The following is a 25976-nucleotide window of genomic DNA, read 5'->3' on the forward strand; positions in this document are numbered from 1 at the left end:
TCCCATGCTGACCCCTGACCACTGCTGGCTATGATAGAAAGGTGTCAGGACACACAGGACATGGCAGCTTGCTGTGTATGGGGGTGTAGTCACAGAGGGGTCAGAGCGCCCATGCTGACCCCTGACCACTGCTGGCTATGATAGAAAGGTGTCAGGACACGCAGGACATGGCAGCTCACTGTGTATGGGGGGTGTAGTCACAGAGGGGTCAGAGCACCCATGCTGACCCCTGACCACTGCTGGCTATGATAGAAAGGTGTCAGGACACACAGGACATGGCAGCGCGCTGTGTATGGGGAATGTAGTCACAGAGAGGTCAGAGCGCCCATGCTGACCCCTGACCACTGCTGGCTATGATAGAAAGGTGTCAGGACACACAGGACATGGCAGCTCGCTGTGTATGGGGGGTGTAGTCACAGAGGGGTCAGAGCGCCCATGCTGACCCCTGACCACTGCTGGCTATGATAGAAAGGTGTCAGGACACAGGACATGGCAGCTCACTGTGTATGGGGGGAGTAGTCACAGAGGGGTCAGAGCACCCATGCTGACCACTGACCACTGCTGGCTATGATAGAAAGGTGTCAGGACACAAGAAATGGCAGCTCGCTGTGTATGGGGGGAGTAGTCACAGAGGGGTCAGAGCACCCATGCTGACCACTGACCACTGCGGGCTATGATAGAAAGGTGTCAGGACACAGGACATGGCAGCTCACTGTGTATGGGGGGTGTAGTCACAGAGGGGTCAGAGCATCTCTATATATTGGTTTGCAATCTCCAGATGGGAAATGGTTTATAAGGAATTACAGCACAGAGTACATGGCAAAGTAGCAGAATCTGTCATTACACGATGATTAATACGAGGACCTCAGTAAATGCCCTTTGTGACTCTCTGCAGAATCTGCTGGTGTTGTAGTAATACAGGATAATGGATCATCTCGCACAGGTAACCTCTACCCTCCTTCCGCAGTCTCAGCAGTCTCTTCTTGTGATCCCGGCCGCGCACCCGTCATCAATTACACAGACCTGATAGCGCTTTTAATTTCCTGCATATTGCAAGAAAACAAAAATAGATGATTAAAATTCACAGGTTCCAATCTGACAAGGACGGCTTTGTGGAGCGGACTTGTGTGGAGTATCTCTGGATCTGCGCACACCCTAGGACGGATATCTCAGAAGACATCAGTGTCTGATGCAAGGATTCCCAAGGATTCCTGAGGATAGCTTCCAAATTCTATGCAAATTTTTACCCTTTACAGCAACGGAATAGACCTACGATGGTCGACAGAAGTGACGCCCGGTGGTTCAAGGAGACTTCTCATTGGCCGAATTGTAGTGATGAGAGGACCTGAACCTGTTTTGGTCAATACCGAAGATTGTGGGTTACGAGCCCCTTAAAGAGAACCTGTCATTAAAATGAACCCACCCAAAATAAAAGACTTAATTAATAATTATGTTTAAAAAGCATCACCCTTATCCCTAAATGGTTCCTTTCCATGGCTGCAATCTTACAAATATCAGTTTGTAAACTTAGATGCAGTTAAATGAGTCCATCACAGAGAGAGAGCTCATTGGGCGCTTAAAGTCATGTGAACAGGATGACACAATCTAAGGTCCTGTTACATCTGCAAAGTCTACCCCATGTATGTATCTGATCACATGGAGAGGAGTATAAGTCCATGCAGGCTGCTGTGATTTCATGTGATCAGATATATGCATGGTGCACTGACCGCCGGAGTCAACTCTTGCTGGTAAGGCTTGCACAGCGTCACGACAATCCCTGGAAAAATTACAGCGCATTCACCGTGGGCAACCAAAGGGTAATACACCCATGATCGGTGCTACCAGTGGGGGTAAGCATCTGGTATCTAAACCCATACAGAGTTCAGCTGCACCAAACTGAAATGGGGTCCTCTAATTGCTACTAAATTGGGTCCTTTAATCTCCTGGGCACAGCTTTGAAATACTTGTAACTACCAGAACAACGCAGCTATTCCCTGGAAAACCCCTTTAACTATGATCAATACAATGGATATGATATGTAAAGCACAGGGATGCCTGATGAATAAATTTGCCCATAAACAACAACTGTGTTCTAAAACGTCACAAGTACAATCAGTATCTACCCATTGGTGGTCTTCCCTCGACTCCTACCTGAGGAAGGGGAAACAACAATGCCAATAGATGACCTTCAAAACATTTGGGACAACTTTTAGGGGCGGGTCAGAGAGTAAACCCAACCCAGCCCCTACATAATCTGACCAGGTCATCGGGATCATCCCCAAGATCATAGTCTTGTCTTCAACCATCAGGGAAACAATGTTCTTCTGTGACCAGGACCACCCTCTTACCTTCTCCAGCAGATTTGCCAAACGGTCTCTCATTTTTGTGGAAACTTCCTGGATTTTTCAGGAGAGTTGTCATGTGTGTTAGTAACCAGTTTTTCTTGGAACTAGGTGAGGAACACACTTGAAGACCCACAAAATCAGTTGTGGTGGCCCGATTCCTGGTGAAATATCTCCTGCGGCTCCTGACCATGGAACAACAGACCCCCGAAATATTTCCTCTGGTACGCTTTACTTCACGTTCCCCACATAAATCAATGCAACGGCGCAGAAGCGGAACAACCCAGACACATAAACAGGACGGGATCTGTAGAGTCAAGTTGTTTGCTGAATGCAAATAAATGAATTGATGAATCTCTCTCCACCAGCGGACCGGACGCATTCGTCTTCCAGTAGACAGAACGTCACATTTCGGCAATCAGCGGGGCTCTCGGCAGTAAACATGTCATCGAACAATCACTTCCAAGGAGAATGTGTGAAGTGTGCGGAGGAAGTCTATTTCCATCACGCTTCATTAGCGCCATTCTTCCGCTGATGTTATTCTAAGCATCTCAATGCCTTGTGATTGTTGATACAGAGATGAAGGGGGAGCGTTTATTCCTCCATGTAGATGTCATTCCGGGGAAATATTTATTCTCGCTCAGAGCCTTAAGATTTCCATATTAGTAGACGGTGGTCGCAACGTCTCTCCGGGGCAGTAATGGCTCCCGCGGGCCTGGCATTCAGCCTCAGATCGCTACGCATCAGGACGCATTCATGTTGGCAGCTCAATATTAGCGGAACTGTAGAAGAAGATGAGGTGTACAGGACCCCCAACCTCAAGTTTGGAGATACCGAAACTTCATAGCACCATTCAGCCACCTAGCGCGGCGAGAGGGTACCCTGTCTGGATTTTCAGGGAGTACAAGGCAAGGGTGCACACCCAAGACTTGGTGAGAACAGGAGACTTCTGTATGGAAGTGCTGGACATCCTGACACTTCTTTAGAACGTTTGTCAACTCCTTTAGAAAGTTCTCCAAGTGACACCCTCATTTTTACCCTTTAACACAACATTGTTGTGGGGAGACCACCAGGTCGCTACCTCTTGAACTGCTCTCGATACAGGAATTAAATAGTGTACACACAGGCCATGGCAGACAGACCGCATCTGCATACAGAGATTCAGGCATCAGGATGGGGCAGTTCATACAAAGCTGAGGTCAGAGAAGGGGCCAAGAGTTCATATATCGAACAGGACATCTTTGTGGGAACCAAACTAGGACAGGAACTGAAATTTCACCTGAAAGGGACCTTCCTGGGCGACAAAGTCGCCTTATGTAGCCAGGGATCACTGCTGATCGTTGGAGACTTATCTTCACTGTAGACATTAACCTGATAAGGGTCGGAGGCAAAAGGGGGCACCAATCAGATTGTGGAATTTGTTGACCGGTGACCACCAGGAAGCGCAGGACACTGCAGGATGCCGTGAACCACTCCAATAACAATAAGTAAGACATCCCCCAAAGTGGTGGCCAAATGCAGTGAAAAAAATTCCAAAAAGTGTGACTATGGTTACTTCTTGTCCTAATTTACTGTAGGAAGAACAGCTCTGAAGTACAAAAAGCTGCTCAACCAATTAACCAGCGTGCAGCCAGAAGAAAAGACCATTGGTGTTATATGTTTGATGCGGAAATGTCTACAGGTTGTGTTACAGGGAGACAGCTCGCTGTTAGTCTTCATAGCTGGGACCCTCTTGTTACAAATCGGGGCGACCGGCTGTCCTACATGGTGCCATAAATAACTCACAGGGTGCCGGGCTGCGGCCGCCATGGTTGGCGTGTGGATTTATATTCGCCGGGGAATAGCTGGAGACGTGACCCGTTTGCAGCGATGTGTAATTACGCCTGAATAATCACATCAGCCTGCGGTGCGTTACCAGACACAAAGCATCCGCACCGTCGCACCGGGGGCCAAGGTGCAATTACTTGCCATGAAGATGCGTCTCGTTGTGCTCATAAAATATTAAGCAGCCACAGCAGCCGTAATTAGAAAATGACGAAAATGTGGAAAAAATTTCTTTACCGTCTCCCCTCCCCCCACCACCCACTAGGCTGAGCCCCTTTCATCATGTCTCCTTCCTTATATTACATTGTAGCAAAGCTTCATCCTTCATCATGAAACCTTATTGAAAGTCTTACGGTCTATGTTACATCAGCCAAACAAGGGAAGAAATCCCCCCCCCCCATATCACTGGAGAGAGGGGGATAATAGGACGAGTGTGGGCGGCAGCTCGGCTCCGTGTTATCCGTGTACTTTAGGAAATCTTCAACCTGTCAGCAGAATCCAGAGAAAATCCGACACAATAATGCGTAATAGAACTCACTGGATCATCTCACGGAAAAGGGATTTCAGCTCTTGAGGGTCACCGACCCTATATTGTAGGCCCGTCTAACCAGACGCAGATGTAGCGAAGCTGATTGCAGCATTGTAGCAGCTTCACATTGTTACATTCAGTGGAAAAAGGAAACAATTTGTTCTGATTCATGTCCGCGGCTGTTAGGCAGAGCTATGTATCTCCATGGTAACAGACTACAAACATAAATTGTGCAGTCAGCTCCTGCAGTCACACTTCCTTATACCAGAAAAAAAAAAAAGTGGCACCTTGATCCTCCAGACAGCGGTGGCCACCGTCTCTTCTGTGCCGATTTCTGTGACCGTCCTCTTCAACCTCGTGCACACTTACAGGATACTTACCCTTGTGTAAACCTAAACTCTCTGCGGCCTGAGGAGAGCTATAAAATGATGCCCTCTCCGTCCCCGTGCAATAGTTAAAGTGTCTCACATGTGTCTCACAACCGTGTTGACATCAGAAGTGTGAAGAGTCCCTATTTGTAAGTGGCAGATCCTGCCGCCCCTATCTTGCTGTAGATGGTGCTGCCTGAGGCAAGTGGCTCAACTAGTGCCATTTCTAGTAATCCCCAGTAATTTTTGGAATGTTACCCCACAGGAAGGAGCTACTTTCAGATCCTGGCTTCCATGTACCTATGTTTGAGCATGGCTCGTTTCCCAAACCTGTGACTTCTTCCTGAATCTCTTGCCTGAATCATCAACTAAGTACAAACTCTACTTGTCCTGACCTTGGCCTGTTCTTTGACTACACTCCTGACTGTTCCCTTGTTGCCACGCAGTGTTGTCTCTTCCCAGGGATCAGCTGGGACTGGGCAACAACTAGACCATCTAATGAGCCCTAAAAATCTATAAGGACATTGGGCATTGGTCCTTCTCTAGTCCACTGCCTTATACGGAACCACTGTGACCCTGTTGTAGCCCCACATCAGATTATGGGAAATTTTGGTAGTCTATTCTGCTGATCATGGATGTTGGGGGGTTTTCGGTTCTCCGATACCATACGATGAGAGATGTAATCCATATCTTTTAGAAAGGTGTCCCAATTTTTACATCTCAAAATGACTATTATAGCAAAAAAACTAGTGACGTCCTTCCTCGACAGCTGCTCCGTACCTTCCAATACCCATCGTTTCCTCCTATTAAATTTATAGCTGAAGCCCAAATGTATGAAACGTGCGCCCGTCCTTGGTGGAACGCGCTCCGATTGGACCCGCGTGTGGAGTAATTATAGATTTTACCCGCAATGAAAATGTCTTTCCGCGTTCCCTCGGTTTTCTAAGCCGTGCCGAGCAATCAGGCGGCTTTTGTGATGAATGGTGTGATTAGCTATGATCGGATTGCGAGATACGCCGGCCCGCTCGCTTTGTGTCGCTGGCACGTGGCGGTGACTGGAAGGGAACGCATTGTTTACAGATGAAAGGGGAGCAAAACAAGTGACGCGTCCGGCCGGCTTACGCCACAGCGGGAACCTTCACAGGTCAGGATCGCCCATAACAGAAGGTCAATGGTAACTACACGTTCCGGAGCTTTGGCCATACAAACAATTGGCATGGCGGTGCTAAATACCACCCCAGAGACACTACATATAGCAGGGCAGTGCTAAATACCACCCCAGAGATACTACATATAGCAGGGCAGTGCTAAATACCACCCCAGAGATACTACATATAGCAGGGCAGTGCTAAATACCACCCCAGAGACACTACATATAGCAGGGCAGTGCTAAATACCACCCCAGAGATACTACATATAGCAGGGCAGTGCTAAATACCACCCCAGAGATACTACATATAGCAGGGCAGTGCTAAATACCACCCTAGAGACACTACATATAGCAGGGCAGTGCTGAATACCACCCCAGAGATACTACATATAGCAGGACAGTGCTAAATACCACCCCAGAGACACTACATATAGCAGGGCGGTGCTACATACCACCCCAGAGACACTACATATAGCAGGGCGGTGCTACATACCACCCCAGAGACACTACATATAGCAGGGCAGTGCTAAATACCACCCCAGAGATACTACATATAGCAGGGCAGTGCTACATACCACCCCAGAGACACTACATATAGCAGGGCAGTGCTAAATACCACCCGAGAGACAGTACATAAAGCAGGGCAGTGCTACATACCACCCGAGAGACAGTACATAAAGCAGGGCAGTGCTAAATACCACCCCAGAGACACTACACATAGCAGGGCAGTGCTAAATACCACCCCAGAGACACTACACATAGCAGGGCAGTGCTAAATACCACCCCAGAGACACTACATATAGCAGGGCAGTGCTAAATATCACCCCAGAGACACTACATATAGCAGGGCAGTGATAAATACCACCCCAGAGACACTACACATAGCAGGGCAGTGCTAAATACCACCCCAGAGACACTACATATAGCAGGGCAGTGATAAATACCACCCCAGAGACGCTACATATAGCAGGGCAGTGCTAAATACCACCCCAGAGACACTACATAGAGCAGGGCAGTGCTAAATACCACCCCAGAGATACTACATATAGCAGGGCAGTGCTAAATACCACCCCAGAGACACTACATATAGCAGGGCAGTGCTGAATACCACCCCAGAGACACTACATATAGCAGGGCAGTGCTAAATACCTCCCCAGAGACACTACATATAGCAGGGCAGTGCTCAATATCACCCCAGAGACACTACATATAGCAGGGCAGTGATAAATACCACCCCAGAGACACTACACATAGCAGGGCAGTGCTAAATACCACCCCAGAGACACTACATATAGCAGGGCGGTGCTAAATACCACCCCAGAGACACTACATAGAGCAGGGCAGTGCTGAATACCACCCCAGAGACACTACATATAGCAGGGCAGTGCTACATACCACCCTAGAGACACTACATATAGCAGGGCAGTGATAAATACCTCCCCAGAGACACTACATATAGCAGGGCAGTGCTCAATATCACCCCAGAGACACTACATATAGCAGGGCAGTGCTGAATACCACCCCAGAGACACTACATATAGCAGGGCAGTGCTACATACCACCCTAGAGACACTACATATAGCAGGGCAGTGATAAATACCACCCCAGAGACACTACATATAGCAGGGCAGTGCTAAATACCACCCCAGAGACACTACATATAGCAGGGCAGTGCTAAATACCACCGCAGAGACACTACATAGAGCAGGGCAGTGCTAAATACCACCCCAGAGATACTACATATACCAGGGCAGTGCTAAATACCACCCCAGAGACACTACATATAGCAGGGCAGTGATAAATACCACCCCAGAGACACTACATATAGCAGGGCAGTGATAAATACCACCCCAGAGACACTACACATAGCAGGGCAGTGCTAAATACCACCCCAGAGACACTACATATAGCAGGGCAGTGCTAAATACCACCCCAGAGACACTACATATAGCAGGGCAGTGCTAAATACCACCCCAGAGACACTACATAGAGCAGGGCAGTGCTAAATACCACCCCAGAGATACTACATATAGCAGGGCAGTGCTGAATACCACCCCAGAGACACTACATATAGCAGGGCAGTGCTACATACCACCCCAGAGATACTACATATAGCAGGGCAGTGCTGAATACCACCCCAGAGATACTACATATAGCAGGGCAGTGCTACATACCACCCCAGAGACACTACATATAGCAGGGCGGTGCTACATACCACCCCAGAGACACTACATATAGCAGGGCAGTGCTACATACCACCCCAGAGACACTACATATAGCAGGGCAGTGCTACATACCACCCCAGAGACACTACATATAGCAGGGCAGTGCTACATACCACCCCAGAGACACTACATATAGCAGGGCAGTGCTAAATACCACCCCAGAGATACTACACATAGCAGGGCAGTGCTAAATACCACCCCAGAGACACTACATAGAGCAGAGCAATGCTAAATACCACCCCAGAGATACTACACATAGCAGGGCAGTGCTACATACCACCCCAGAGACACTACATAGAGCAGGGCAGTGCTAAATACCACCCCAGAGATACTACACATAGCAGGGCAGTGCTACATACCACCCCAGAGACACTACATATAGCAGGGCAGTGCTAAATACCACCCCAGAGATACTACATATAGCAGGGCAGTGCTAAATACCACCCCAGAGACAATACACATAGCAGGGCAGTGCTAAATACCACCCAAGAGACACTACATATAGCAGGGCAGTGCTAAATACCACCCCAGAGACACTACATATAGCAGGGCAGTGCTAAATACCACCCCAGAGATACTACATATAGCAGGGCAGTGCTAAATACCACCCCAGAGACACTACATATAGCAGGGCAGTGCTAAATACCACCCCAGAGATACTACATATAGCAGGGCAGTGCTAAATACCACCCCAGAGACACTACATAGAGCAGGGCAGTGCTAAATACCACCCCAGAGACACTACATATAGCAGGGCAATGCTAAATACCACCCCAGAGACACTACATAGAGCAGGGCAGTGCTAAATACCACCCCAGAGACACTACATATAGCAGGGCAGTGCTAAATACCACCCCAGAGACACTACATAGAGCAGGGCAGTGCTAAATACCACCCCAGAGACACTACATATAGCAGGGCAGTGCTAAATACCACCCCAGAGACACTACATAGAGCAGGGCAGTGCTAAATACCACCCCAGAGATACTACACATAGCAGGGCAGTGCTAAATACCACCCCAGAGACACTACATATAGCAGGGCAGTACTACCGGTACATACCACCCCAGAGATACTACATATAGCAGGGCAGTGCTAAATACCTCCCCAGAGACACTACATATAGCAGGACAGTGCTAAATACCACCCCAGAGATACTACATATAGCAGGGCAGTGCTAAATACCACCCCAGAGACACTACATATAGCAGGGCAGTGCTGAATACCACCCCAGAGATACTACACATAACAGGGCAATGCTAAATACCACCCCAGAGATACTACATATAGCAGGGCAGTGCTAAATACCACCCCAGAGATACTACATATAGCAGGGCAGTGCTAAATACCACCCCAGAGACACTACATATAGCAGGGCAGTGCTACATACCACCCCAGAGACACTACATATAGCAGGGCAGTGCTACATACCACCCCAGAGACACTACATATAGCAGGGCAGTGCTAAATACCACCCCAGAGATACTACATATAGCAGGGCAGTGCTAAATACCACCCCAGAGACACTACATATAGCAGGGCAGTGCTAAATACCACCCCAGAGATACTACATATAGCAGGGCAGTGCTAAATACCACCCCAGGAGATACTACATATAGCAGGGCAGTGCTAAATACCACCCCAGGAGATACTACATATAGCAGGGCAGTGCTAAATACCACCCCAGAGACACTACATATAGCAGGGCAGTGCTAAATACCACCCCAGAGACACTACATATAGCAGGGCAGTGCTAAATACCACCCCAGAGACACTACATAGAGCAGGGCAGTGCTAAATACCACCCCAGAGATACTACATATAGCAGGGCAGTGCTAAATACCACCCCAGAGATACTACATAGAGCAGGGCAGTGCTAAATACCACCCCAGAGATACTACATATAGCAGGGCAGTGCTAAATACCACCCCAGAGACACTACATATAGCAGGGCAGTGCTAAATACCACCCCAGAGACACTACATAGAGCAGGGCAGTACTAAATACCACCCCAGAGACACTACATATAGCAGGGCAGTGCTAAATACCACCCCAGAGACACTACACATAGCAGGACAGTGCTAAATACCACCCCAGAGACACTACATATAGCAGGGCAGTGCTGAATACCACCCCAGAGACACTACATATAGCAGGGCAGTGCTGAATACCACCCCAGAGATACTACACATAGCAGGGCAGTGCTAAATACCACCCCAGAGATACTACATAGAGCAGGGCAGTGCTAAATACCTCCCCAGAGACACTACACATAGCAGGACAGTGCTAAATACCACCCCAGAGACACTACATAGAGCAGGGCAGTGCTAAATACCACCCCAGAGATACTACATATAGCAGGGCAGTGCTAAATACCACCCCAGAGACACTACATAGAGCAGGACAGTGCTAAATACCACCCCAGAGACACTACATAGAGCAGGGCAGTGCTAAATACCACCCCAGAGATACTACATAGAGCAGGGCAGTGCTAAATACCACCCCAGAGACACTACACATAGCAGGACAGTGCTAAATACCACCCCAGAGACACTACACATAGCAGGACAGTGCTAAATACCACCCCAGAGACACTACACATAGCAGGACAGTGCTAAATACCACCCCAGAGACACTACATATAGCAGGGCAGTGCTAAATACCACCCCAGAGATACTACATATAGCAGGGCAGTGCTGAATACCACCCCAGAGACACTACATATAGCAGGGCAGTGCTAAATACCACCCCAGAGACACTACATATAGCAGGGCAGTGCTACATACCACCCTAGATAAACTACATATAGCAGGGCAGTGCTGAATACCACCCCAGAGATACTACATATAGCAGGGCAGTGCTAAATACCACCCCAGAGACACTACACATAGCAGGGCAGTGCTAAATACCACCCCAGAGATACTACATATAGCAGGGCAGTGCTAAATACCACCCCAGAGACACTACATATAGCAGGGCAGTGCTAAATACCACCCCAGAGATACTACACATAGCAGGGCAGTGCTAAATACCACCCCAGAGATACTACATATAGCAGGGCAGTGCTAAATACCACCCCAGAGATACTACATATAGCAGGGCAGTGCTAAATACCACCCCAGAGATACTACATATAGCAGGGCAGTGCTAAATACCTCCCCAGAGACACTACATATAGCAGGGCAGTGCTAAATACCACCCCAGAGACGCTACATATAGCAGGGCAGTGCTAAATACCACCCCAGAGACACTACATAGAGCAGGGCAGTGCTAAATACCACCCCAGAGACACTACATATAGCAGGGCAGTGCTAAATACCACCCCAGAGATACTACATATAGCAGGGCAGTGCTAAATACCACCCCAGAGACACTACATATAGCAGGGCAGTGCTAAATACCACCCCAGAGACACTACATATAGCAGGGCAGTGCTAAATACCTCCCCAGAGACACTACATATAGCAGGGCAGTGCTACATACCACCCCAGAGACACTACATATAGCAGGGCAGTGCTGAATACCACCCCAGAGATACTACACATAGCAGGGCAGTACTAAATACCACCCCAGAGACACTACATATAGCAGGGCAGTGCTAAATACCACCCCAGAGACACTACATATAGCAGGGCAGTACTAAATACCACCCCAGAGACACTACATATAGCAGGGCAGTGCTAAATACCACCCCAGAGACACTACATATAGCAGGGCAGTGCTGAATACCACCCCAGAGACACTACATATAGCAGGGCAGTGCTACATACCACCCTAGAGACACTACATATAGCAGGGCAGTGCTGAATACCACCCCAGAGACACTACATATAGCAGGGCAGTGCTAAATACCACCCCAGAGACACTACATATAGCAGGGCAGTGCTAAATACCACCCCAGAGACACTACATATAGCAGGGCAGTGCTAAATACCACCCCAGAGACACTACATATAGCAGGGCAGTGCTGAATACCACCCCAGAGACACTACATATAGCAGGGCAGTGCTACATACCACCCTAGAGACACTACATATAGCAGGGCAGTGCTGAATACCACCCCAGAGATACTACATATAGCAGGGCAGTGCTAAATACCACCCCAGAGATACTACATATAGCAGGGCAGTGCTGAATACCACCCCAGAGACACTACATATAGCAGGGCAGTGCTACATACCACCCCAGAGACACTACATATAGCAGGGCAGTACTAAATACCACCCCAGAGATACTACATATAGCAGGGCAGTGCTACATACCACCCCAGAGACACTACATATAGCAGGGCAGTGCTAAATACCACCCCAGAGACACTACATATAGCAGCGGAGCCACATGTTGTTGTATAGCAAATATACCAAATAAAGTGCCAAATGTAGTGGGTCAGCACCAAACACTACCCCAGAAGTTGCAAACAATCAATGCAACAGTACCACTCATACACCCAACAATACACGCAGAGAATACCAGCTCAGAAGTAGCATACAACCAAGTGCAGCACAATATACCACCCCAAAGGCACAAACCAAATACCACATCATCCTGGACAACCAGTGTATGACCAATGATAAATAACTGGGACACAGATATGCTAAATTTGTGTGATCTTGGTTCTGGGGTTCTTGTCAGTACTGAGAATGGTTCTGCTGATATAATTTGCATACTGCCCCCCCCCCCCTATGGAGCATTACCTATAAATGAGCCTCCTGCTGATCATACATAAAATCCAAATTATTCTAAAACCATGCCCAGAAGAGCTATGACTATAGAAGCTTTTCCGGGAAATATCCGTGGAGGTTTCGTGACGGTTTTCCAATCTATTTGGACCAAATTGCATTTCGGTCTTGTGGTCACTTAATAAACAAGCTGCCGCTTTCATCTGGACTCGCATATGCCAAGGATTAATTGCTTCCACGGAAAAGACGGAAGGTGGGCGGTGGGGGAGGGGGGGGACATCTCCTCCGGGACCTTCACTAATAGTCATTAGCTAATGCATGGATCATGCATGGAGCGCACCCTAAATATTTCGCCTACGTACCGCCGAATGCTTATTATTACTACCTACAGCGACTTGCAATTAGAGGGAATACGGTAAAATGCGAATATTTGGCAGTCGCCAGGTAGCGAATGAGGGAGTAGAGCGATGATGTATCCCTTTAATATTTTCCATATTCCCAGTAAACTCTGGTTTAGCGCTCATACAGAGACCACCTTATCCGCAGCGGCCACTCGCCGCGCTCCTCGTTGCAGCCGGACCTGAAAGGCTTTTAACTCTACAGGAGATGCAGGATAACGCGCATTTCACTGACCGCCGATTGTTTACCGACCACACGGGATTCTTTATTTCACACGGGAAGAAATCCATTAAGATCTAACGAAAATATATTCACACCGTGGGGGGGGGGGGACGTCCTGTTTGAAAGGCGCCAAGACCGGACCCCCCCCCCCCCCCCCCGTGTTCTGCGGTTTAATGTCGCACATAATGAAAGCTTCTCGATTCTTGGTTGGGTATCTTAAAGGGGCGGCGAGTCATTGTGGGGCTCCCCTAAAAGGCGTTTAATCTTGATATAGCAGAGCCGATGCACTTGTAGCTGGGCTCTGGCTGCTATTCACACTGCAAGTTACAGCCACAGTCCATGCAGGTCAGACGGTCGTACTGCAGCCCCAGTGTCGCAGCTTCCTGTGATCTGATGTCTCACTGCCACATGAGGCACCTTCAATTCAACTTCAGGGGGTCAAGCAACTTTGGGCTCAAAACACTTTTGGTTTACATTGACTGCGATATGGAACGCGTGTTGCGGCCAAATTTGTTGTGTAGCCAACAAACAGTTATACTGTCAATGGAGGATGCAGAGACGGATCGCGGAGGATGCAGAGACGGATCGCGGAGGATGCAGAGACGGGTCGCGGAGGATGCAGAGACGGATCGCGGAGGATGCAGAGACGGATCGCGGAGGATGCAGGGACGGATCGCGGAGGATGCAGGGACGGATCGCGGAGGATGCAGGGACGGATCGCGGAGGATGCAGGGACGGATCGCGGAGGATGCAGGGACGGATCGCGGAGGATGCAGGGACGGATCGCGGAGGATGCAGAGACGGATCGCGGACGATGCAGAGACGGATCGCGGACGATGCAGAGACGGATCGCGGACGATGCAGAGACGGATCGCGGACGATGCAGAGACGGATCGCGGACGATGCAGAGACGGATCGCGGACGATGCAGAGACGGATCGCGGACGATGCAGAGACGGATCGCGGACGATGCAGAGACGGATCGCGGACGATGCAGAGACGGATCGCGGACGATGCAGAGACGGATCGCGGACGATGCAGAGACGGATCGCGGACGATGCAGAGACGGATCGCGGACGATGCAGAGACGGATCGCGGACGATGCAGAGACGGATCGCGGACGATGCAGAGACGGATCGCGGACGATGCAGAGACGGATCGCGGACGATGCAGAGACGGATCGCGGACGATGCAGAGACGGATCGCGGACGATGCAGAGACGGATCGCGGACGATGCAGAGACGGATCGCGGACGATGCAGAGACGGATCGCGGACGATGCAGAGACGGATCGCGGACGATGCAGAGACGGATCGCGGACGATGCAGAGACGGATCGCGGACGATGCAGAGACGGATCGCGGACGATGCAGAGACGGATCGCGGACGATGCAGAGACGGACCGTGGATAATGCATGGATAATCTGAAGTTGCAAGTTGTAACAATAACATAATGCAGAGATAAATCAGAGATGACAGACAGAGGGCACCACTTTTTTTTGGTGCACCTTTAACACGGGGAGTGCGACACAATTCTGTCGGACTCTGCATGCTAAATCTGGTGCACGGTCCGACTGAGCAATGCAGCGCCCCGTTCAGTACAGAAATCTGTGTTGCATGATGCCTAGTGCAGCCGCGACACAAATGAGTAGCGTGTGACACAAATGTGCTGCGGACCCTTCTTATATACCAGTACAAGCAGCTTGCACTAGAAAGAACGTGCAAAATCCTGCAGAAAACTAGTGCACGGCCCTTAGTAAATGTGCCCCGCGGTGGATGCATTCAGCTCTGTGACTCCTTGGCTGTGTAAGCTGCGTCCACTGTGTCCCCTGACTTGTAACAAGACTTTGATGAAGAAGCCACAGAGATGACACAGTGATCATTGAGCAGAAGTGGCTTTTACATGGGACTGCAGGTAACGCTCTGCACTGGGGGGAGGGGGGCGGTGGCTCGCCGTTAGATGTTACTTTACCCAAAAGAGACTGATAACCGGAATATCAAACGGTTGTGAATTTTGTGTAAATCTGGATGAACCAAATCACCGGTCAGATATGGCATACAGATCCCAGGCGTTCTCCTGCGCTGCGCCGCTGTCTCCCCATTGCTATGGATTCAGACTGGAAGCCGCGTGATCCGGTGTCTTTTATAGGACGACCTGGCGATATGAAAGGAGACCCGATGAAAGGAGCCGCACATCACACAGGCTGCAGAATTACATTTCCATAGCAACCGGGGCAATTTGGAAATTATCCAGCAGAATGGAGAAGGTTCTCGGTGGCCGGGAACGCGGCCCCCCATGTGTCAGATAGGAGAATAAAAGGAGGAGGTAGCTGTTAATACAGCAGCGGGTGTAACGGGGTGAGGGGACACGTAGCACCTACTGTATCACACCGGCAGTGGGCGCGCTGGGTGCCATCACCAGGTGCCATATTATATCTCACCTCCTGCTTAGTCCATCATCTCTCATTGCAGTGAATGGTATCAGAGATTGCCGTCATCGATCAACTATCCTAGGAATATCTTTAGTAGAACTTGCCTGGAAAACCCCTTTAAAACCTATTGACAACATTATGCAGCAGAGCTCCCTCTAGTGGTGACTGCGGGTAGCCAGGATTATACCAATGATCTCTCCTGTCTGCGACTTGTCATTACATCTCTCCTATAGGTGTAACCTCGTCATGGTTACAGTCGTAAAGAGATCATTAGAGATATCTCTGTACTGTTCATTCTTAAAGGGGTTGGCCACTTTCCCCAAACTTTAACAGAGTAAGTACAAGACCCTAATAGCATCATCCATATTATAATTACCCTGTATTATGACAGTGACGGGTGCCTACAGGTATAACTACATAACTCCCTCCATCTATCAGTAAGTCACAGGAAGTCCTGAGTCCTGCTACCTGGGGGTCACATGACCTGCAACTCCCAGTGGCAAATGAGAAACTAGAGGGTAATGATAAGACTCTAATATTATAAGACCCATATTAGAATTACCCTGATATATCTGCTATTTGATGAAGGGGGCATGAAGACAGTAAATCACTTCACGGCCTCCTCCGTCCCCCAGAAGGACACCAGACATCAGAGGAAGATCGGAATCCCGCTAGCCAGGTTAAAGGGGTATTCTCGTCTGGGCATTCACATTCAGTTTGATAAATCTGCCATATAAAAACATTTCTTCAATTAGATGTCATTAAAGAAAATGTTCCTGTGTGAAGATAATTTCTCATAAATGTAGTCATATGGTCCCTTAGAAACGAGATGGCTTCCTCGGATACGGCCACCTCTGCTGGAGGGATTGCACAAATAAACAAAAAGTTTTTGTATATGAAATATCTGGAAGTTACTGCAGGTCCCACAGCCGTCCTGTGGTAAGGCACCCTGAATCCAGGAGGTCAGGCAGGACTCAATAGCGCATGTCTGGCCACCGCTGCCAAAATGTAGTGTGGTCGTAACCGAGAAAGCTATCTCGTTTCTAAGGGACAACATGGCTATGTTTGTGGGAAATTATCTTCACACGGAAACATTTTTTTTTTATAAAATCCAATTGAAGAAATATTTATTTATGGAAGATTCATGAAACTGAATGTGAATGCACGGATGAGAATAACCCTTTAAGGATAAGATGCTAATAGCATCACCAAATCATAATTGCTCTGATATATTTACATTATGAAGAAGGGGACATGTAGACAGTAATGACTGCACGGCCTCCTCCATCCCCCCCCAGAAGACGGCATTACACCGGACATTCCTGGAGGTAGTGAATCACCGAATCCTGCCGCTCCCAGTGGCGTACACTAAACTTCAAAAGACTAATTATAATACTGTAATAGGCCCACCAATAATATAACTACCCTGATATTTCTGCATTATAACGAAGGGGTCGTGTAGACGATAACGACTGCACGGCCTCCTCCGTCCCCCAGAAGCTGGCATTACACTGGACATTACTGGAGGAAGTGAATCACTGAATCCAGCGGCTCCCAGTGCCGAATACTAAACTTCAAAAGAGTAATTATAAGACTCTAATGGGACCAGCCACATTATAATTACCCTGATATTTCTGCATTATAACGAATGGGTCGTGTAGACGATAATGACTGCACGGCCTCCTCCATCCACTGGAAGCCAGGATGACACTGGACATCAGAGTAGTCCTTAATGCAGCTGCCCGGGGGTCACGTGACCTGCGGTCTCTTGGGGCAACAAGCTACTTTAACAGGTAAGTATAAGGATCACCCAAATTATAATTGCCCTGATATATCTGGATAATGATGGAGGGGGTTGAGCATACTGTAATGACATAATGGCCTCCTCCGTCTCCCGGAACGAAGATAGACATGGGAAGTCACAGGAAGCCCCGCGGCTCCCGGCAGCGAACAAGAAAATGTAACAGGGTAATTATAATATGGGTGACCCTATTAAAGTTTCCTATAGGTGGCCCACCCCTTTAATCTAATGCAATGATGATGTAATAATGATGCAAATCCCCTCCCAAAGTGTGACACCTGCAATATAATAGCTCAGCTGATACAGGGTTAAAAATGATCTCCCTGTCTTCTAAATTTCTGACAGGTGCACATGCCGACCCCCCTTATTTACTAGTAACAAAAAGCATCTTCTGATCCGAGTCTATGAAAGGAGTGAGAGATGCACGAGACAACCCTGATCCTTTCATGTCCTCCACGAGACTCCCGAGACCTCAGGGGAGAGTAGAGAAGGTGGATCCTCCGGGGAGCGATGCCCTTAGAAAGTTATATATCAAAGCACCACCGAGGAGGAGGAGAAGGGGGGGCGGGGGAGCGGTTTCCGACAAATCGGGAATTATCCCGTGTAGTGCAGAAGCTGTGCCACACAAATGCTGCCACACTGTGACGGAACGTGGGCTGCAGCCTCTCATTGTACAGTAATCTGCACATTATACCCTGTCTGATGATACGTTGTCACTTACCCTGCGCTCAGCGCTGCAGCCGCCATACTCTGTACTTATAATACCGCACTACGGGGATCTGCGCTTATAATACCGCACAACGGGGATCTGCGCTTATAATACCGCACTACAGGGATCTGCGCTTATAATACCGCACTACAGGGATCTGCGCTTATAATACCGCACAACAGGGATCTGCGCTTATAATACCGCACTACAGGGATCTGCACTTATAATACCGCACTACAGGGATCTGTACTTATAATACCGCACTACAGGGATCTGTACTTATAATACCGCACTACAGGGATCTGTACTTATAATACCGCACTACAGGGATCTGTACTTATAATACCGCACTACAGGGATCTGTACTTATAATACCGCACTACGGGGATCTGTACTTATAATACCGCACTACGGGGATCTGTGCTTATAATACCGCACTACAGGGATCTGTGCTTATAATACCGCACTACAGGGATCTGTACTTATAATACCGCACTACAGGGATCTGTACTTATAATACCGCACTACAGGGATCTGTACTTATAATACCGCACTACAGGGATCTGTACTTATAATACCGCACTACAGGGATCTGTACTTATAATACCGCACTACAGGGATCTGTACTTATAATACCGCACTACAGGGATCTGTACTTATAATACCGCACTACAGGGATCTGTACTTATAATACCGCACTACAGGGATCTGTACTTATAATACCGCACTACAGGGATCTGTACTTATAATACCGCACTACGGGGATCTGTACTTATAATACCGCACTACGGGGATCTGTGCTTATAATACCGCACTACAGGGATCTGCGCTTATAATACCGCACTACAGGGATCTGCGCTTATAATACCGCACTACAGGGATCTGTGCTTATAATACCGCACTACAGGGTTCTGCGCTAATAATACCGCACTACAGGGATCTGCGCTTATAATACCGCACTACAGGGATCTGCGCTTATAATACCGCACTACGGGGATCTGTACTTATAATACCGCACTACAGGGATAATGAGGGAAAAAAGGACGGCATTCACGGCGATGGAACTAAATATAAAACATTTACTGGAGCAGGTGCAGAATCCTGAGTCACGGCTTCTTCGTGACGTGTAACAGAGGAGGGACACGTTACCTTGGGAGTTGAAGCAATGCTTCTCGTCGCTGTTATCCCGACAATTGTTCTTCCCGTTACACACAAAACTTGTGTCTATACACATCTTATTATTACAGTGGAAGCGAGAACTGGAGCAGAGCAAAGGATGAGAGGCTGAAAGACAAGAGCAGAGAGGTCAGCAAGTCCACACATACAGCATACATATAGAGTACATAGAGGGCAGTATTATAGTAGTTATATTCCTGTACATAGAGGGCAGTATTATAGTAGTTATATTCCTGTACATAGGGGGCAGTATTATAGTAGTTATATTCTTGTACATAGGGGGCAGTATTATAGTAGTTATATTCCTGTACATAGGGGGCAGTATTATAGTAGTTATATTCTTGTACATAGGGGGCAGTATTATAGTAGTTATATTCTTGTACATAGGGGGCAGTATTATAGTAGTTATATTCTTGTACATAGGGAGCAGTATTATAGTAGTTATATTCCTGTACATAGGGGGCAGTATTATAGTAGTTATATTCTTGTACATAGGGGGCAGTATTATAGTAGTTATATTCCTGTACATAGGGGGCAGTATTATAGTAGTTATATTCCTGTACATAGGGGGCAGTATTATAGTAGTTATATTCCTGTACATAGGGGGCAGTATTATAGTAGTTATATTCTTGTACATAGGAACAGTATTATAGTAGTTATATTCCTGTACATAGAGGGCAGTATTATAGTAGTTATATTCCTGTACATAGGGGGCAGTATTATAGTAGTTATATTCCTGTACATAGGGGGCAGTATTATAGTAGTTATATTCCTGTACATAGGAGGCAGTATTATAGTAGTTATATTCCTGTACATAGGGGGCAGTATTATAGTAGTTATATTCCTGTACATAGGAGGCAGTATTATAGTAGTTATATTCCTGTACATAGGGGGCAGTATTATAGTAGTTATATTCCTGTACATAGAGGGCAGTATTATAGTAGTTATATTCCTGTACATAGGGGACAGTATTATAGTAGTTATATTCCTGTACATAGGAGGCAGTATTATAGTAGTTATATTCCTGTACATAGGGGGCAGTATTATAGTAGTTATATTCCTGTACATAGGGGGCAGTATTATAGTAGTTATATTCTTGTACATAGGGGGCAGTATTATAGTAGTTATATTCCTGTACATAGGGGGTAGTAATATAGTAGTTATATTCCTGTACATAGGGGGCAGTAATATAGTAGTTATATTCCTGTACATAGGGGGCAGTATTATAGTAGTTATATTCCTGTACATAGGGGGCAGTATTATAGTAGTTATATTCTTGTACATAGGGGGCAGTATTATAGTAGTTATATTCCTGTACATAGGGGGCAGTATTATAGTAGTTATATTCCTGTACATAGGGGGCAGTATTATAGTAGTTATATTCCTGTACATAGGGGCAGTATTATAGTAGTTATATTCTTGTACATAGGGGCAGTATTATAGTAGTTATATTCTTGTACATAGGGGCAGTATTATAGTAGTTATATTCTTGTACATAGGGGACAGTATTATAGTAGTTATATTCTTGTACATAGGGGCAGTATTATAGTAGTTATATTCCTGTACATAGGGGCAGTATTATAGTAGTTATATTCTTGTACATAGGGGACAGTATTATAGTAGTTATATTCTTGTACATAGGGAGCAGTATTATAGTAGTTATAGTCTTGTACATAGGGGGCAGTATTATAGTAGTTATATTCCTGTACATAGGGGGCAGTATTATAGTAGTTATATTCTTGTACATAGGGGGCAGTATTATAGTAGTTATATTCCTGTACAAAGGGGGCAGTATTATAGTAGTTATATTCTTGTACATAGGGGGCAGTATTATAGTAGTTATATTCTTGTACATAGGGGGCAGTATTATAGTAGTTATATTCCTGTACAAAGGGGGCAGTATTATAGTAGTTATATTCTTGTACATAGGGGGCAGTATTATAGTAGTTATATTCTTGTACATAGGGGGGAAGTATTATAGTAGTTATATTCTTGTACATAGGGGGCAGTATTATAGTAGTTATATTCCTGTACATAGGGGGCAGTATTATAGTAGTTATATTCTTGTACATAGGGGGCAGTATTATAGTAGTTATATTCTTGTACATAGGGGGCAGTATTATAGTAGTTATATTCTTGTACATAGGGGGCAGTATTATAGTAGTTATATTCTTGTACATAGGGGGCAGTATTATAGTAGTTATATTCCTGTACATAGGGGGCAGTATTATAGTAGTTATATTCTTGTACATAGGGGGCGGTATTATAGTAGTTATATTCTTGTACATAGGGGGCGGTATTATAGTAGTTATATTCTTGTACATAGGGGGCAGTATTATAGTAGTTATATTCTTGTACATAGGGGGCAGTATTATAGTAGTTATATTCTTGTACATAGGGGGCAGTATTATAGTAGTTATATTCCTGTACATAGGGGGCAGTATTATAGTAGTTATATTCTTGTACATAGGGGGCGGTATTATAGTAGTTATAGTCTTGTACATAGGGGGCAGTATTATAGTAGTTATATTTCTGTACATAGGGGGCAGTATTATAGTAGTTATATTCCTGTACATAGGGGGCAGTATTATAGTAGTTATATTCTTGTACATAGGGGGCAGTATTATAGTAGTTATATTCTTGTACATAGGGGGCAGTATTATAGTAGTTATATTCCTGTACATAGGGGCAGTATTATAGTAGATATATCCCTGTACATAGGGGGCAGTATTATAGTAGTTATATTCTTGTACATAGGGGGCAGTATTATAGTAGTTATATTCTTGTACATAGGGGGCAGTATTATAGTAGTTATATTCCTGTACATAGGGGGCAGTATTATAGTAGTTATATTCCTGTACATAGGAGGCAGTATTATAGTAGTTATATTCTTGTACATAGGGAGCAGTATTATAGTAGTTATATTCTTGTACATAGGGAGCAGTATTATAGTAGTTATATTCCTGTACATAGGGGCCAGTATTATAGTAGTTATATTCTTGTACATAGGGGGCAGTATTATAGTAGTTATATTCTTGTACATAGGAGGCAGTATTATAGTAGTTATATTCTTGTACATAGGGGGCAGTATTATAGTAGTTATATTCCTGTACATAGGGGGCAGTATTATAGTAGTTATATTCCTGTACATAGGGGGCAGTAATATAGTAGTTATATTCCTGTACATAGGAGGCAGTATTATAGTAGTTATATTCCTGTACATAGGGGACAGTATTATAGTAGTTATATTCCTGTACATAGGAGGCAGTATTATAGTAGTTATATTCCTGTACATAGGGGGCAGTATTATAGTAGTTATATTCCTGTACATAGGGGGCAGTATTATAGTAGTTATATTCTTGTACATAGGGGGCAGTATTATAGTAGTTATATCCCTCTACATAGGGGGCAGTATTATAGTAGTTAAATTCTTGTGCATAGGGGGCAGTATTATAGTAGTTATATTCCTGTACATAGGGGGCAGTATTATAGTAGTTATATTCTTGTACATAGGGGGCAGTATTATAGTAGTTATATTCCTGTACATAGGGGACAGTATTATAGTAGTTATATTCCTGTACATAGGGGGCAGTATTATAGTAGTTATATTCTTGTACGTAGGGGGCAGTATTATAGTAGTTATATTCTTGTACGTAGGGGGCAGTATTATAGTAGTTATATTCTTGTACATAGGGGCAGTATTATAGCAGTTATATTCTTGTACATCGGGGGCAGTATTATTGTAGTTATATTCCTGTACATAGGGGGCAGTATTATAGTAGATATATTCTTGTACATAGGGGGCAGTATTATTGTAGTTATATTCCTGTACATAGGGGGCAGTATTATAGTAGTTATATTCTTGTACATAGAGGGCAGTATTATAGTAGTTATATTCTTGTACATAGAGGGCAGTATTATAGTAGTTATATTCCTGTACATAGGGGGCAGTATTATAGTAGTTATATTCTTGTACATAGGGGGCAGTATTATAGTAGTTATATTCCTGTACATAGGGGGCAGTATTATAGTAGTTATATTCCTGTACATAGGGAGCAGTATTATAGTAGTTATATTCTTGTACATAGGGGGCAGTATTATAGTAGTTATAATCCTGTACATAGGGGACAGTATTATAGTAGTTATATTCTTATACATAGGGGGCAGTATTATAGTAGTTATATTCCTGTACATAGGGGGCAGTATTATAGTATTTATATTCCTGTACATAGGGAGCAGTATTATAGTAGTTATATTCCTGTACATAGGGGGCAGTATTATAGTAGTTATATTCTTGTACATAGGGGGCAGTATTATAGTAGTTATATTCCTGTACATAGGGGGCAGTATTATAGTAGTTATATCCCTGTACATAGGGGGCAGTATTATAGTAGTTATATTCCTGTACATAGGGGGCAGTATTATAGTAGTTATATTCTTGTACATAGGGGGCAGTATTATAGTAGTTATATTCCTGTACATAGGGGGCAGTATTATAGTAGTTATATTCTTGTACATAGGGGCAGTATTATAGTAGTTATATTCCTGTACATAGGAGGCAGTATTATAGTAGTTATATTCCTGTACATAGGGGGCAGTATTATAGTAGTTATATTCCTGTACATAGGGAGCAGTATTATAGTAGTTATATTCCTGTACATAGGGGACAGTATTATAGTAGTTATATTCCTGTACATAGGGAGCAGTATTATAGTAGTTATATTCCTGTACATAGGGGACAGTATTATAGTAGTTATATTCTTGTACATAGGGGCAGTATTATAGTAGTTATATTCCTGTAAATAGGGGGCAGTATTATAGTAGTTATATTCTTGTACATAGGGGGCAGTATTATAGTAGTTATATTCCTGTACATAGGGAGCAGTATTATAGTAGTTATATTCTTGTACATAGGGGGCAGTATTATATTAGTTATATTCTTGTACATAGGAGGCAGTATTATAGTAGTTATATTCCTGTACATAGGAGGCAGTATTATAGTAGTTATATTCCTGTACATAGGGGGCAGTATTATAGTAGTTATATTCCTGTACATAGGGAGCAGTATTATAGTAGTTATATTCCTGTACATAGGGGACAGTATTATAGTAGTTATATTCTTGTACATAGGGGGCAGTATTATAGTAGTTATATTCTTGTACATAGGGGCAGTATTATAGTAGTTATATTCTTTTATATAGGAGGTTGTATTATTTCTCAAGATGAAAATTCCGGTGAAGCAAAGATTGTGTAGAATTTCTTGGTATCTCTTATTTCTATTCTGTTACTACATGTGACAGCTTGCATGGTGGTTCTCTGTAGGGGGTAACCATCAGTATAGATGAGAAGCAGAGCTGGGAAATCTGTGCTGGATTCTGAGGTCTGATGCACCAACATTCAGAAACATGTTATTCTTTATATTGTTAAAGAGAAACTGACACATTTTATACACAATGGGACAGATTTACTTACCCGGTCCATTCGTGATCCAGCGGCGCGTTCTCTGCTGAGGATTCGGGTCTTCCGGCGATTCGCTTAGGCAGTTCCTCTGACGTCCACCAGGTGTCGCTGCTGCGCTGAAGTCCGCCGAAGTCCGTGGGATTTCACAATCCTATTCCTGGTGAAGGTAAGTGCATGTCCAGCGACCCTTTTTTTTTTTTTTTTTAAATGAGGCGGTTTCTCCGAATCCATCAGGTTTTCGTTCGGCCACGCCCCCCGATTTTCGGCGCGTGCACGCCAGCGCGCCACAATCCAATCGCGTGCGCCAAAAAAAACAGGGCAATTCAGGGAAAATCGGCGCAAATCGGAAATATTCGGGTAACACGTCGGGAAAACGCGAATCGGGCCCTTATTAAATGACCCCCAGTGTGTGGGAAGCATCTCCTGCTCTATAACGTGCTGCCTATGTTCTATATTCACAGTGAATCTGGTATATATAATATAATGAGATTATTAGAGCCTCAGAATCACTCACTGCAGTTCTCCTCGTCGCTCCCATCGGGACAATCCTCAAAGCCGTTACACTGGAAGCGCCCGATGATGCAGTGGATCCCGCTGGCGCAGGGGAAGAACTTCGGGCCACATTTGGATTTGGCTTTAGCTGTAAGTAAAAAAAAGAGAACA

At 45.6% G+C, this 25976-nt stretch overlaps 1 protein-coding gene across 4 annotated transcripts in view; it reads right to left on the reverse strand.

Annotated features, from left to right (window-relative positions):
- LDLRAD3 (low density lipoprotein receptor class A domain containing 3) overlaps positions 1–25976 on the reverse strand; it is a 157645-nt gene that overhangs the window by 64475 nt on the left and 67194 nt on the right. For all 4 annotated transcript variants that reach the window (XM_072119045.1, XM_072119046.1, XM_072119042.1 and 1 more), the window contains 2 exons: positions 25828–25953; positions 19827–19961 (listed from right to left, as the gene is read on the reverse strand). In XM_072119045.1, the coding sequence (XP_071975146.1) occupies positions 19827–19961; positions 25828–25953 (261 nt within the window). The remainder of the gene's footprint in view (positions 1–19826; positions 19962–25827; positions 25954–25976) is intronic.

This window comes from Engystomops pustulosus, chromosome 7 (genome assembly GCF_040894005.1).
Source record: "Engystomops pustulosus chromosome 7, aEngPut4.maternal, whole genome shotgun sequence".
Classification (NCBI taxonomy): Eukaryota; Metazoa; Chordata; class Amphibia; order Anura; family Leptodactylidae; genus Engystomops; species Engystomops pustulosus.